The sequence below is a fragment of the Macrobrachium nipponense genome, chromosome 20, assembly GCF_015104395.2.
Source record: "Macrobrachium nipponense isolate FS-2020 chromosome 20, ASM1510439v2, whole genome shotgun sequence".
In the NCBI taxonomy this organism is placed as follows: Eukaryota; Metazoa; Arthropoda; class Malacostraca; order Decapoda; family Palaemonidae; genus Macrobrachium; species Macrobrachium nipponense.
In genome coordinates this window covers 66,992,791-67,009,141 of record NC_061089.1, presented here as the reverse complement: position 1 = coordinate 67,009,141, position 16,351 = coordinate 66,992,791, and the positions used below count along the sequence as shown (strand labels likewise).

The following is a 16,351-nucleotide window of genomic DNA, read 5'->3' as shown; positions in this document are numbered from 1 at the left end:
CAAATGCCCCACCTCCCAATCCTACTCGTTGTTCGCAACTATGCTTAGACTGCATGAGAATTGGGGTTCCTGCCCATGCTCCATGAGAATGCACGAGTTATGTGGCCATGATGTCGCTGCATGCTCCATGAGAATGCACGAGTTATGTGGCCATGATGTCATGAAGGGATTATCTGTTCTTGATTTGGGAGTGGACCATCGACAAATTGTTAAAGGTCTTCAATACGTACTGGGAAATGTAAATGGTGAGTTTGTATTGGAAAAATTAGTTAGGTTTAAAATTCTGCATTTTAAGGTACTTTTGATTGTTATAATACATATGAGTTTTTTATAGCTGTCTAATGCCTTATGCCCTGCACTGAATGCTTTTTTTGCCCCACGCACAATTCAAGTTGGATCGTCTGCACCCTAGAAGCATGGTGAAGATACTCTTAAGTCAAAAATGCTTGAATTCTTTTGTTCTTACCTAAGTACAAGCCATTGTTTTACACATGCCTAATGCTAATGTTAAATGAGAATGTGGGGAATACTTGCACGCAAGAATTGAAATTTATAGTTTACAAAGTGGTTATGTTATTTTTGCCTGTTTCTTCATTGTCTTTGCTAACAGCATCACACAAAAAGCAGGCAACACGCTATTAGATTTTGCGTGAGTTATGAGATTTATGAACATAAGGGAGAAAAGACCTTTTGTGGGATTAGTTTTCTCAGGGTCATTTTGGTTCAGTTTCTTTGTTTGTTGACAAGATTTGATGAGAGGAATGTATCACAAGGTGATGTGAGATACAGTTTAGGTATCAAAGATCATACTCAACTATGTGTACCCCCTGACCATTGCTATGGTGGAGTAACAACACTAACTCAGTAAGTCTTTTCAGGAAACAATGTACAAGATATTCCTTCAGTATTCCATCCAGAAATTACTATCGAGAAAGTTGCAGTTCGTAAAATAAGGTCACCTGTTTTGTTATTGGTTAAAGACAATATTGGTATATCTGTTGCTGCAATTATGATAATTGGTACCTGTAAGTGCCAATTTAAATTGTTCTCATTCGGTTTGAGAGTTGTGGCCCGTGTATATGAGTACTTGCCATGTAGTGCATTCTTTCGCAGCTGAAAATATTGCTTGCACTCACTTCCACTTGTCAGCAACTGCAACTCCAACTACCTACTCAGTTGTCTTTTAATGTAATTCTGTGATACATACCATATTCCCAGCTATCATTTGCATGAGGTGTATGTAAAATAATCATTTGTATACTATGAAATATAATGAATGTATTATGCTTACCATATTTTCAAAATTGTCAGCTCAGACTTTGATCAAGTAAGATCTTGACATTCCTGAAAGCTGCTATGTTTTCTGTTCCAGAATTGGTGAGGAGCCTCCTGGAACTTCGGACGAAGATGTGTACTATGCTAAGCGGGTTTACGAATCTGCTTTTCATCCAGATACAGGAGACAAACAGAATGTAATTGGTCGCATGAGCTTTCAGGTCCCTGGTGGTATGATTCTTACTGGTGCAATGCTTACATTTTATAGGTAAGTTTACATTTTTATGGCTTTAGTAGAGTTTGAAATATATGCCTCAGAGCGAGTAACAGAAAACTTTGCGTTCATCTATTTGCATGACATCAAAATAACCAATGGTTTTAGTGTGGATTTCTCCTTGATATTCCTGTGTAATGAAGTTATTCTTTTTTGCTTGGGAAAAATTTCCTCTGATATCAAGACTCATGTGCACTTAGTATTCAGTTTTTCTTTCCATTTGGTTTCTTTAGTTTCTATTGCCTTATCTCTTGCCATATTAAAAATTTATAACACCCTCTAAAAGAAATAGAGATTAATATCCAATCCCAAATTCTGTCTTCTCATAAAATAATCCAATAGGTCTACACCAGCTGTTGTGTTCTGGCAGTGGGCTAACCAGTCCTTTAACGCACTAGTAAACTTCACCAATCGGAATGCTAAGTCTTCCCTGTCTGTGGAGCAAATGGGGGTAGCATATGTTTCAGCAACAAGTGCAGCACTTGTCACTGCACTTGGACTTAAGAAGGTGCTGGCTAAAAGTCGGTCTACACTGCTTCAGGTATGTGCTTAGTGCTTTATTGGTTTGCTACTAATTTAGACAAGCTCCAAACAGCGGTCTTTTAGCAAGCTGTTAGTCAGCCTCCCTAGGGATTGAAATGAGAACTTGTTCTCAAGCGACTATATGGTCTCTCTTCTTTAATCACATGACCTGATTTACTGTAATTTGTTTAGTACGAGTAAGAGGATTTACTCAACAGCTATTACTTAATAGAAGTAGTACAGGATATGAATCACAAAACATGGAAGCAATTAAAACTTGCCAAGAGTAATCTATTACCATTAGTAGAAGAGGCTGACTGACATAGTACATGTTACTAAATTTATGTTTGGATTCAGGGCTTTGGTTTTGGCTCTTGGTTAGTCAGCTCACAGAGAAAAGCAAACTTGCCATTGACAGGGTAAACCAAAGATTTAAAATAAATTTTAAAAATATATGCTTGCTGCTGTATTTGTGGCTTATAATATGATTAATGTTATAGAGCTTGGATGATGTAAGTGATATTCTGTATGTTTTTTATTTTTAAATTTTTTAAATTTCCTCCCGGGTCTCTGGGAGGCTCATAGGGCAGCCGCTGATCTCCTGTTTCTTTGCTGACAGCCAGTGGGGGACAGGTCCCGATGCCTAAGACACGTGGCCAGTGTGTCGCTAGGCCAACTGTTTAACCCCCCAGCATTTCAAATCAGGAATAGAGTACCATTGTTCTTACAAACAAGAAATTAGAAAAGTGAAAAGTATGTGTCAACTTCTAACACCATACAATTGATATTTGTTCCGATACGTAATACAAACCATCGGTCCTTTAACAATAGGAAGTAGCTAGCGGCAGCTGGAACGGTCGTAAGCTTCGAACAAGGGGAGAACGGTAGTTAACTGCTTGTCCGACAGTCGCGCGCCGCGCGACTGGGAGGTAAACAAATCACTTTTGCTTTCGGCCGCGGGTATGAAGGACGTGTTCGTCATCGCTCTCTGCCCGCTTCATCGTCGTATGCTTTGTTTATATTGTGTTTTCTACTAATGGTTTGTTTGACTTGAAAATGAAACTGTAAGTACACTGTTTTCATTTTCATTACTTAATTATGAACCAACATGGAGTTATCGCCGTAGATGCGGCGATTTCCTCTCTTTTCATGAATTGAACCCTTGAATTATGCCTCGGTGCCGAGGGCGGGCGCGCTCGCACCGAGTCATGTATTGTGGGCGAAAGTGTGTAATTGAAAAATGTAAGTACTCTTTTCATTATATGTTTGCCTGTGCGTTCGTTACCGAGAGTGTGTTTGCGCTCGGCACGAGCCTTTTAATTTTGTATAATAGAATGCAATGAAAGTGAATTCGCAATTGCAATATTCTTTTCATTTTCATTTATTTATTTGCATGAAATTTAATTTGGATCAATTTTCGTTCTTACCCGGGAATTGATCCTTACGATTTTTTTATGTGAAAATGAAATCGCAAGTGCAGTATTCTGTTTCATTTTCATATATATTTTATGATAGCATCATATTATTGGATCAAGTTTCCGTTCTTACCCGGGAATTGATCTTTTCCCCTTTAAGTTCTATGAAGTGAATCGCAAGGGCAGTATTCTGTTTCATTTTCATATTACTTTTCACTGCTGTGCGGGGGTAGGGGAAGCGAAGGTCTGCCAGGAAGTCGTCGGAAAGCTCTCCCGCGACTCCCTTGGTATCCGATTCTTCGTCTTCCTTCCTGCCCCCCGCTCAGCTTTTTCGTTGTATTTTGTATTTGGGGTCTTCCTTGCGTTCGGGGTGGGGCATGTCTTCCCCCCGTGCGTGAGGGAACCCCTCTTACTAATCTATCTATGTTACCGCAGGTGCTACATCCGTGGGAGACGACCTTGGACAGGTATGGACCACCGCGGAGGCAGGGCGTGCCTAGCATCCACGGGCTGCTGCAGCGTCTAGCGAGGTCTGGGGCGGTCTCCACTACTACCACGGCCGCTTATGCTGCTCCCCCCCCTCCTGGTCTACACTCCCCATGCTGTGTCGATGACGCCGTCTGCCGCTACTAGGGCCGCAGCCGTACCGAGGTGGGGTTGCCGCCGCCGCCTGTTTTCTTCGTGTTGCCTGCCCCAGACTTCCGCTGTTCCAGCAGCTCGCCCCGGGACCGGGCGCCAGGACCCAGGTTCCGCTGGCTGCCGATGATTCTACGAGGCGATCGCTGGGCCTGCCGTACCTGCCGCTGATGTGATTCCCGCTGTTGGCTTGGCTGTCCCTTCTGGGTCTACCGCTGCCGCTGTTCCTGCCGCTCCTGAGCTGGTTGCTGTTCCTGTCGCTCCTGGTTCCTGTGCCTGTCCATGCTGGTCCTGCCCACTGTGTGTCTTCCCCAGTCCCAGGTCCTTCCGGACAGGTGCAGTCGGGCCGTGTTGCTTCGGCAATAGCCCCGGCTCCGGCCTGGATGGAGGACCTGACGACTGTCCTGCGTGAGCTGACGAGGAAGAGAAGAAGAGGAAGCTGTCATCTTCGTCTTCATCGTCTGCTGCTGCCTCTTCCCCTTCGACTTCTAAGGCCCATAAGCCGAAGAAGAAGAAGGCTGCCTTCCCCCCTAAGAAGTCTCCTTCGGGAACTTCTAAGGGCCCGTCCCACCTCGGTGGGACGGGGGGTCCTTCTGCTGGTCCTCCTGCTCCTTCGGGAGCGGGGCCCGTCTCCCCTTCCGCAAGGAAGAGATAGACGGGGGGGACCAGAGGAGGAGTATCGGTTAGCTCTGGTACTTCCTCGCCTGGTGCTAGCGGCGATGCCGCTACGCCAGGTTCCGGCTCGGTCTCTCGTTCGCGAGAGATCCCGAGTGTACGTTCTCCCTCGGGAGACCGTGCAGCCAAGTTTCGGCGCCAGAGTTCGCTCGGCGCCAAGACGCGGCACGGAGCAGAAGGCTGGTGAGAGACGCTCAGGTGACTCTTGCCAGGCCAGCGGCCGCTCTTGCAGCGACCAGCTGGTAACCCGGGTTTTCCCCCCTAAGAAGGCTCCTTCGGGACCTTCTAAGGGCCCGTCTCGCTCCGGCGATTCGGGGAGCTCTTCTGCTGGTCCTCCTGCTCCCTCGGGAACAGGGCCCGTCTTTTCTTCTACCAAGGAGAAGAAGACGGGGACCCCAGAGGAGTACCAGCTTCGGCTGGCACTTCCTCGCCTGGTTCTAGCGGTTCTGCCGCTAAACCAGGATCCGCCTCGGCTTCTCGTTAGCGAGAAGTACCGAGTGGACGGTCTCCCGCGGGAGACCGTCCAGCCAAAGTCTTGACGCCCGAGCTCGCTCGCCGTCAAGACCGAAGCGCGGAGCAGAAGACTGGCGAGAGTCGTGCAGACGACGCTCGTCAGGCCAGTGGACGCTCTCGCAGCGACCAGCTGGCTGCTCGGGTTGACGTGACGGTCGCTGACCAGCCACGAGTTGAGGCGAGGAAGGGGTGACCCCCGCGGCCGTCGGTACCAGCCACGGCTGGTACCAGCGGCTCGACGCGCCGAGAGGACGCTCGCCGGTCTCACCGCGACAGCGAACCTAGCAGGTCACCTGACGCCGCTCCCATCGGGACCGGGCGAAGATGGTAACCAGCAACAGCTCGCCTGACGCTAGAGATCAGCGTCGACGTTCTCAGCCGAGCCTCTCCGCCCCAGGCGAGCGGCAAGGCTAGGCCTGCTGCTCGATCGCCACCGCGGGTTGACGATCAGCAGCAGCCCTCCAAGCACGCTGGTCCTGCCAGCGAGCTAGGGGGGGCGTCAGGTCTGCCTCTCCTGTACCTTCAACCTCCTCGGGCTACACCGGGAGGAGTGAGGTACCTATGAGTGATCGCGAGAGGTGCGCCGCTCGCGATCCCGCTATGACGCCGTATGGACCAGGCACGGTTCTAGGACCGACCAGGACATACGTGCAAGTAGCTGGAGGCGACCGTCAGGGGTCTGCCGCTTTCCTCCTTCGGAAGGAGGAGTATCTCGGGATCTGTTCTTGTTGGAAGGACTGGACGGTCCTACTCCGCAAGACGCGGTTACTCCCGAGATACAGAGGAGATTACAGAAGTCATTAAGCTGATTCGTCAGCATAATGACCTTGCGGAAGGATTGCCGCTCCCACCAGCAGAGCCCACATTGAATTGTCCGAGGGGTAGGCGCATATCCTAGTTTATCTACGGATTGCGACTTAGAAGAGAAGTATTCTAATTGAACTGCAACTCGGGGTTGCCTGCAACCTCCCAGGAGTTTTCAGTTTCAATTTTATATACTTATGGTTTTGTCACGACAACACCATTTCAACTTTTATATTTACCGAAATTCGTTTCGCCTAAATATAATTGCTCGAGCATATCTTTTATGCTCGGTAGTTCTAGCCGAACGCATTCCTTCATGGAATAATGGATTACATGGCAACTCAGGATGACGAGTCGGCGAGAGCTCAGGCTCAACTACTGCGTATTGAACTGCCTGACAGCAGCTCAGTATCAGCTGGGCCTCCGAGATGCACGGTCAGTTATGTCTCTCTCTCCCCTGGTTTGATTGACTACCGACCGTATCTCTGCCCAACAATCATGGACTTAGGTCTCTGATTAATGGGGATTCTCGCAATAATGAAGGACCATTACTGCTGTGACGCTAGAGTCCATCGCCTTCGACATTGCGAGAATTTTCAATAGAGATATCTCTTGGACTCTTTCATCTTTCTGTTTACCGCACGGTAACAGAAGTCTGTACAAGTCTCCCGCTGCATCGCACTGCGATAATGCGAATGATTTTGCAGACATCTGAGTTTGTCTTCAAAATATCTCGTATTCGTAGGTGTACAATTGTTCATTGTTCAACCCGAATTACGAGATCTGTCAGAAGACATCGCCTACTCTCCGACCTGACAGCTCTACTTCCAAAATGTTCAGCCCATGAGAAGCAGTTCTTCAGGCGGTTTTCCCCTGTGTTTTCATTACTGAAGAACGCCCCGCTTTCATTGCAACTACGACTTCTCAACCGGACAGCAATGAAATAGCGGTTAGCGTTTTCAGTCATTTGTAAGCACAGGTTATGAATCTTGAGAATCCTTCTCTCGATTCGTCTGTGAAGACGTAGGTTGCATTCAATATCTACCTTCGTCTTCAACGGTACATAGTGTTGTTTCTCCTTAGCTGAGATTCAACAACCATGAGATGTTTTGCCTTCAGGACCTCGGTCTCTAGAAGGCAATTGACTTTCGCCTGTTGGGCACATGCCTTAAGAGAATCATCACCTCGCTGTCCGGCATTGGTGACAACAAATACATTATTTGTTTGGTCTCTCGGCATAACCCTTTTAAGGCGAAGGTCACGTGACTTACTCGGATGCTTTGACAACTTGCCTCCTACCGAACGCAGTCAGTCGGCAGCTGTCAGAGCGCACGAGTCAGTTACGAACTACGCTGTTGACTTAGTTCGGTTGTTACACAGCAATCATTACTTCGTTTTAATAGCTTGTCACAGTACCCATACCATTGACACCCACCATGGAGTGTCGGTGTCCTATCCACTACCGAGAACTTCGCTGCATGGGGATAGGAGGATGCGAGAGTGCGAGAGACTTCGTGGCAAACGGACAGACCAGTATGGGTACTGGACATCACCGAAGTAGAGAAGAGGAATAGGTCATGCGACTATTTCCTTCTTTTCCTCTGAGGAACTGCATGACTTCTCCTGCGAAGTCAAGCATCCAGGGGATGGGGATCCGTGACGCTCGATTTCGTACCGAACTTCGTAGCGAAGACTCAGAACCCTTCGGTCCCTGACGATTGGTTCGAGTCGTTCACAATCCCCTCCCTAATGGACTTCACCGCCTTCGATGCGAAGGAGATGCTGCCTTGTCCGCAAGAACTTCTCCGTGGCGCAGGTACTGAAGGCAGGGGTCTGGTCCAACCAGACCACATGCCCTTCCTTCTACCTTCGGGATATTGCCCACAGGTCCTTGGATCTTTTTCCTTGGGACCCGTGGTGGCTGCTCAACACGTTGTGTAGCGAACCCAGACCCTCGCAGGCTGAACAGCATCGAGTCCTGGTGTGACCGTAAGAATGGATGAGTGAATGAGAGTGTGACTGGCTCCTCTTCCCATCTTTTTCTTCCCCTCTACCTGGTTAGAGGGACACGGTCGTCACCCTGCTGGATTAGGACAAGATGCAGGTGAGCTACTCAACAGAGCCCCATCCTATCCCTTTCACTAGGGATAGGAGCGTATATCCACCACTTCCTCCAACAAGGGGGAGGAAGTGGATGCCAGCTTGAGACAACCCATACTTTTTGTTGCCTCTTGCAAACAGGAACAAGTTCTTGCTTGCTGGTACGAAGAGATACGCTTGCCTCTCTCTTAGTACTCGGCCCAGAGGTCTGACCATTGATCCTGCGGTGCACACCCCGATCAATCGGACAGAGGCTTGGATCCCTCCCTCGCATTCCAGGGATGGACGAACACCAGTCTGTTCATCAAAAGACTCAGATTCCTCCCACCAAGGAAGTGAGTCTTCCTATTGTTAAAGGACCGATGGTTTGTATTACGTATCGGAACAAATGACAATTTGTCGAAAATTGCATTTTTCCTAACTATACAAACCTGAGGTCCTTTACATATAGTCCCTCCTCATGCCACCCCTCACTCTGCGTATTTTGCATGGGCCAAAAGCAAAAGTGATTTGTTTACCTCCCAGTCGCGCGGCGCGCGACTGTCGGACAAGCAGTTAACTACCGTTCGCCCCTTGTTCGAAGCTTACGACCGTTCCAGCTGCCGCTAGCTACTTCCTATTGTTAAAGGACCTCATTTGTATAGTTAGGAAAAATGCAATTTTCGACAAATTGTCATTTATCAAAAGTAAATTTTCTGAGGACAAATTAACAGAAGCCTAAGTTCACTATAATTCTACATTGCAGTGTATTTCTGCTGCCGCTGTAAACCATTACTGGTATAGTACTCCTCTGGGCCCATCTCTTCCTTTACCAGGTTTCATATGTTTTAGTAAGCTTGTGGATTATTGACTTTCTTGCTTATTTAATTAGGTAACTTTATACTAGATGCTCTTGTGGCTTTAACCTCTTCAGCTGTTCAGTGTGTAAATGATGCTAAGAATGAACAATTTAGTACATTCTAAAGTAAGTATAATCACAGCATTTGTATTATCATGAGGACCAGGTACGATGTCTTCAGCTTGTGCAAGGGCTGATTTGAATGATCTCGCTGAATAATTCAAGTTAAAAGATTCTTTCCTGTGTTGTGTGACAGTTGAGTTGTTCCTTTCTGTTGATAGCCTGCTTGGGTTTATCATCGGATCTTTTTGAAACATCAGCATTGTGAATGGTGAAAGTAATTTCCATAACCTGAGGATAAGCAATGTACACATAATTTTCAGAACCATTGATTTGCATGGAATATATTTCCATGCTATTTTCCTGCTACTGGCCACAATTTTTTCTTATTAGAGCCAGAAACGTCTGGAAATGATTCTGTGAAGAGGAAATTGGCTAATTATAAGTGATAGGTGTAAATGGAACTTTTAAATTTTATTATTCATGCAAGAAAATATTTTAAATTTTTTATAACCAGAGGTTCATACTAATATCATGATGAGGATATTGGCTAATTATAAGTGATAAGTTTAAGAGGAAATTTTTATATATTTTATTCAAATAACACATTGATAATGTAACTCCATTATTTATTATCAGAGGTTCGTCCCTTTCGTAGCCGTGGCTGCTGCCAACTGCATAAATATTCCCCTTATGAGGCAAAATGAAATCAAGAATGGAATTACAGTCTGTACCAAGGATGGCAAAGAACTGACAGAATCAAAGGTATGTATTTTGTTAATAAGTTCAGGATTAAATCGGCTTTCTTTTGCAGTGTATCATTTTAATGTATGTGAATGTGTTCCAGAGAATATATCTTACCAGAGTTTAGTTTTAACTTCTGTCTGCTTATAAATGTAGTGTTTGCCCAGCTTGTTAAGATCTGATAGGAAACTTTCATCTGTGTTTGGTAGCTCAGCATTTTTTAACCTTGATAGTAGTTTTAGTGTTTATTGAATACAATGGTGTGGCTATTTTAAGTTCTAATTATAAAAAATTAAACGTGAATATAACATGCATATAATTTAGATAGAAGATTTGTGGTATACTGTGAGTAGTAATGAGATCAATAATAGTAAGGGTCAGAATAACACAAATAGATGGTAAATTAAAGAGCACCTCAATTATTATAATCTTGAGACAGGTTAGTATCATGAAAATATGTTATGTATTGCATTATAATAAACAACATAGATTATGTTTGGTAATTCAGAATTTTGACAACTTGTTAAGTGTGATTGTTCTATATTTATGAAATTCAGTGATGAAGATTTTTGAATTTTCATTGAACAATAACGAAACATTGGATCCATGAAAAGTCTGGAACACTGCAAAGCTTTATAATTGATCAGCCAAAGAGCTCCTAGCTTATGAAGTTTCATACATTATCTAAGCATCAAGTAATGTCTCACCCCTACAGACAAATCCTGGGCAACAGTAGATCATTCTCAAAGTTCCGAACTTTGAGAATGATACGCTCTTGCCAAGAATCGGTACAGAGAATTGAACCATTCTTTGATGTTCAGAAGTCACAGAGGATTTCCCCTTGTTTGCTTTATTTTGACTTGGAGAACAGGCTTTAAAGAAAGTTGCTTGTGGTAATTGTTGAAAAAAGATAGTCAACACACAGCTTGTTTTACTTTCTTACAAAAGGAGTTGAAGACCATCGCTTGTTACAATTCTTTTTTTGGAAGATCCAGGCATGGATGATGAAGTTAATGTAGCAGTGTCTGTCATGCATTTGGTTTTGACTTGTGAAATTGTTTTTACGTCGTTGTGGGTCTTTGGTGTTACTTGCAGAGCAGAAGAGATTCCAACTTCCAATCATAATTTTAGATATCTTATCACAGAGTGTGTTCCCTTTCGATGCGAGAGATAATAAATCTTATTGTGTTCCAGATAGCAACTCTATCACCTGATGAACTCTAGGCAATCTATGGAACAGTTTATGTATAGTTTTAAGTGTGGTCAAGATACTTTATCGTGGGTAGTGTTGTTTGTAGTTTAGTGTTTATATAAATCTTTTGTATTTGTAGTATTTACTGAAATAGATTTAGTTTTCATATGTTTATTTTTAAATTACAATTTTTCATAAGTTCTCTGCAAGTTACTAGCTTAGGAAAGTTAGAAACAATATTGATTATTGCATTGCCTTTGATATTCTGAACATAGTATACAAGTTAATTAGCATTCCTCACAGTATCCCATACAAGGACTCACTAACCCATGAAATTTAAACTTTCCACTGGTCTGCTCCAATTTTCAATTCCTTATTACAATTTACACAGGTTGCTGCTGTTAAAGGTATTAGCCAAGTTGTAAGCTCCAGAATCTTTATGGCTGCACCTGGGATGACAATTCTTCCATTTGTGATGGAGCGTTTAGAAAAACAAGCTTGGCTGGTCAAGAATCCTCGGCTCAATGCTCCTTTCCAGACCATGGCCTGTGGCGTGTTACTCACAGCCATGGTTCCAATTGCCTGTTCATTATTCAACCAGACGTGGTAAGTAGAATGTCGCTTTTATTTGTGATCCTTTTAGTAAGCCCTGTTGTATGTGGGTTACCTTCACTTTTATTGCCCACGGCAAAATGGGTTCATCTAAGCCTGTCTTTGAATCAGTGATGTTACCTTCCGTTTATTTGAAGGCCCAGAAGTCTGGTAGTTGAATATCACACATGTTCAGCAGATCAGAGGCACAGGTCTCCTTACTTTGATCTTACATGACCAGGAAAGAGACACCAGTCAGTTCAGAGATTTTCTCGGAATCCTCCCACCAAGATAGGATTTGTTTACGTGTCAGATCAAGTGACAAATTTTTTAAGTAAATTGTATTTTGTTCATGAAACTTACCTGTCAATATATAATATAGCTGTATTCTCCGAAGTCCGACAGAATTTCAAAACTCCCGGCACACGCACGTGCGGCCAGGTGGTTAGTACCCATTCCCGCCGCTGGGAGGGCGGATATCAGGAATCATTCCCATTTTCTATTCAGATTTTTCTCTGTCGCGGTAGTGAAAACACCTGTTTCCATTACCTCCGCCTAGGATTTTGAAACTTCATTAGCCGCTTAAGTATCCTACTTATTTTTTTGAATGATTGACTTGGATTTGTGGCTAGGCATACGCTATCATAAATTAATTAAAATTTTTTCATTGCATATGATGTCTGAATCTAGTTAGCCTAGTTTCAGATTTTGTTGTCTGCAACGGGTAAGGGGAGGCTACCGAAACCTTCGGTAGACACTCGTTTAGTATACATGACGTTTACATGTTTTCTTTGTTGAGAGATCAATGTAATTAGTGTAATGTTGACTGATTCCGAAAGAGACGTATGATTCGTATGTACGCAAATTAGAGCGTGATAGAATCAGGAGGTCTTCCTCCACAGTAACAGAAGTTAGGATAATGAACCTACTAACCTCCAGTAGACTTTATTTGCCTAACCCTGTGGTATGGCTTACGGGCCTAGAGGAAGTTCTGTGAGAAGTAATGCCCTTTCTATTATTGTGGATTACATCAAGTAAGCTTGAAAAAGTGCTCGCTCTCCAATCAGTGTTGTGAGTGTAGTGATGTTGATTTGCCCCTATGTTGTGGAGGGGGCGTCAGATCGGTCCTATAACGCCTCTAGGTCTAAACCTCTGTCGGACTCCCAGGACCAGGGAGGGGGCAAGTTGAAAACCGAAGGAGGGTTACGGGAACCCCCCCCCACCGATCTGGCGTCCCTTCGGCAGGATAAGGCTGCCAAAGATCGTGCACGTGCACGAATCATGAAAGATTGCTTCTCGTCCTCCGAGGCGTCCTCCCCGCAAGGTTGGAGCTCTCGGAAGGACTCGCGCCCTCTAAGAAGCTTTAGAGAAGAGGACGCTTCACGTCCTCTCTCTCGTCAGGAGGGAACGTCAGATCCGCCCCATAACGCCTCTAGGCCTGGACCTCTGTCGGACTCCCAGGACTAGGGAGAGGGCATGTCGAAAGCCGAAGGAGGGTTATGGGGAACCCACATCGATCTGGCGTCCCTTCGGCTTGACTTAATATCGATAAGCGTGACAAAGACGCAAAATGTCGCACAGGCGGCTGTCGTCTTGGTCAAGAGATTAAAAATGTCCTTAAGGCAGGACCCTCACAAGGACGCCTTTCGAGACATTCAACGCTCTATCGAGAGGAAGGAACGTCTTTACTCTTGTAGCAAGGATTGTTTTCTTGCTTTCCAAGACGCTCCACCTTCACAATTTGCCTCATCGAAGGCCAGGAAGGCCCTGGCTTCGTTAAGATGGCCACTTCGCTCTCTGCGAAGAGAGCGTTTAAGAGAGTCCAGGATTGGATGGATTCAAGGAAGGTTAAAGGGAAGACTTCGTTTGCACTTCCTCCATCTAGACTGAAAGGGAGAGCTGGGATCTGGTACGAAACAGGAGAAGAAACAGGATTGAAAGCACCGTCTTCTTCTCAAGGAGATTTCGCCAATTTGGTGGACGCTCCAAGGAGGTCTTATTTGTCATCGGCTAAGGTTTCCTCCTCCCCTCATGGCGCTATGTATACGTTATGTGACGTTCGCTTTACTACGAAACGGGATATTGTTCAAGCTCATAAGATTGACGTCCGGCAAGCTGATTTGCATAGTCAAACAGCTCGCCAAGACGCATCTTACTCGTCCCTAAGGGACGCTCTGTCAGCGGACAGAGATGACACTGACAGGACTATCCTAGTTTTCGACAGGAGAAGGGCAAAGAATTCCTCATACCCAAGAACACACAGGCGTCATTTTAAATGGCCCTTCTGCAGTGTCGATGAGCGTGACAAAGACGCAAGATGTCGCACAGCCGGCCGTCGTTTTTGTCAAGAGTGGCGAACGTCCTTAAGACTCGTCCTGATGACGATCACCGTACTTATGCTTAGGACGCTCGCGTTTCATGAGCGGCTCTCCCCTCGCCAGGAAGCCTCTCAAGTTACTCGTGTTGAGCACGTCATTCACTATGACGCTTCCCTTGATGTTCGTCGCTCTTCTATTCCGGACGCTCTTCAAGACGCTCAAAGAATGCAATCAGGACGTTCGGCAAGCACCTCGCGACGATGCCTTTCGGAACGCTCGGCGTTCCTTTTTTGAGCGCGTGTCTGGATATGTTCATTTGCATTACTAAGACGCAAAATGTTGCACAGGCGGCCACCGTCTTTGTTAGAAGGTAACGAAAGTCTTTAAGGCCGTCTTGGAGACGATAGCCTTACGTCTTCCTCTAGTGCTCTCACACTTCAGGAGCAGTGTGCGGCTCTCCAGGATGCTTTTCGGGTGGCCTTTCAGAAGACGCTCGACGTCATAAACATTGATAAGCTTTTTGGAAGACGCTCGATGTCTTACACATCTGGACGCTCGCCAGGACGCTAGCGAGGACGCTCGCCAGGACGCTAGCGAGGACGCTCGCCAGGACGCTAGCGAGGACGCTTTGAAGACGCTCGGCATCCTACACGTCATGACGCTCGGTAGAGCACTTGCCAGGACGTTCTTCAGAACGATAGGCGTCCTACGCATCAAGACGTTCGGCAGGATTCCTGCAAGAACGCTCTTCAAGAGGGCGTCGTCGAAGTATAGAGGAAGGAGTTTGGTCTCGTCAAGATGTCTACTTCGCTTTCTACGAAGGGAGCGTTCAATAGAATCCATCACTTGATGAATTCCAGGAAAACTGTAAGCAGATTTCGGTGTCATAAAACGCCTCGTCTGCTTTCGGGATTGCGCTGCCGAAGGGGAACATTAAGGTCCTTCCTGTCGTAAGCCCAGTCTCTAATCAGGAATCCTGCCCCTTCCTCGATTTCTGCGGGAATCGGGAAGGCTATATGCTCGAATTCCTGGATTACTTTCCGTCATGCAATTGGGTTTTAGTTCTCATTGACAAGGTTCTTAATAACATTTTATCGCATAAGCGGATAAGTAACAAAATTTCGAAAGAGCTCTCATTCATTAGTCAGAGGCTCATCCAGGAAAAAGACTTATAGACTACGTCCATGAAGTCTTATGTCAAATATCATAAGAAGCTTGAACTTTCCTTTTCGATCTTCGGTTCTCACTTGAGGATTTCCATTTGAATAATATTATTCCTTTTCTTGGCAAAAAGAATGAAGACAGTCGATTTCCATTCTCTCTCTCTTCCTCGTCGAGGAAAGAATGTAGTAGAGAATTAGATGTTCAAGTGACTGCAATACTTAGGTATTTTATCTTCGCGTCATATTACTAATGTAAAGTTCAAGTCATATACGCATATCGTGGTTACCTCTACAGATGGCAACCGAAAGGACTGTTATTTTAAGTGTATTTAATCGTCCTTCCTGCAAATTTCCAGGAGTTTCCGGTGTAAGGACAATGCTTGAAGGTATTGTTACAACAACACCAACTCAGCTTCTGCATGTAGCGAATTATGTTTCGCTTAAATATGCCTGCTTGAGAATTTTCTTATGATCGATAATAGTACGAACCTATTCCTTCGTAGAAGATGAGTAGCTGGTAACTCAGGCAGAATAGTGCGAAACGAGAGGTTGCTGTCATTGTGGATGACGCAGTATATTTAATCGGTACTCCCGGCAACTTTCCAGGAGTTTCCGATTTAACATTTGGTTAATTAAGCGTAATGTTACGACAACACAAAATCAGCTTCTGTATTAGCGAATTCTGTTTCGCTTAGATATGCCAACTTGAGAGTTTCTGTTCAAATAATGGAAAATCTATTCCTTAGATGAATAGAATAGCTGGCAACTCGGCATAAGACTGCGAGAAGGTGAACATAAGCTGCTGCCTGTAACTGTCACAGTGTCTCACACTGTCACCAACTCAGTGTTAGGTAGCTCGTTGTACTGCTCAGTCGGTTACGTCTCTCTCTCCCGCGGGATTGATTTACGAACCGTATCTCTGCCCTACAATCATGACTTTCGCCTCGGGTTGAGGGGATTTCTGGTAATCATGAATAAACGACTTCCTTTTGCTAAGAAATTTTCAACAGAGATATCTCTTAGACATGTTCGGCGCTGCTTACCGCACTGTAACAGAATTCTGTACGAGTCTACCGCAGCATAGCACTATAATAATGCTCTCCTGCTTATGCAAAGCGCAGCCTTATTAGGGAAGGAAGCATGCTTAGTCAGGGATTGGATGAGTCTGCTGGGGACCATTTCCTCGCTGGAGAAGCTTGTTTCCCTGAATAGACTGCAATTCAGACCTCTA

General features: G+C 45.2%; 1 protein-coding gene across 4 annotated transcripts in view; it reads left to right on the top strand.

The window, feature by feature from the left end:
• Positions 1 to 16,351, top strand: part of LOC135227064 (sideroflexin-2-like) — a 30,052-nt gene that overhangs the window by 6,728 nt on the left and 6,973 nt on the right. For all 4 annotated transcript variants that reach the window (XM_064266912.1, XM_064266905.1, XM_064266888.1 and 1 more), the window contains exons 3-6: positions 1,373 to 1,543; positions 1,892 to 2,090; positions 9,752 to 9,877; positions 11,440 to 11,654. In XM_064266912.1, coding sequence (XP_064122982.1) covers positions 1,373 to 1,543; positions 1,892 to 2,090; positions 9,752 to 9,877; positions 11,440 to 11,654 — 711 coding nt within the window. The remainder of the gene's footprint in view (positions 1 to 1,372; positions 1,544 to 1,891; positions 2,091 to 9,751; positions 9,878 to 11,439; positions 11,655 to 16,351) is intronic.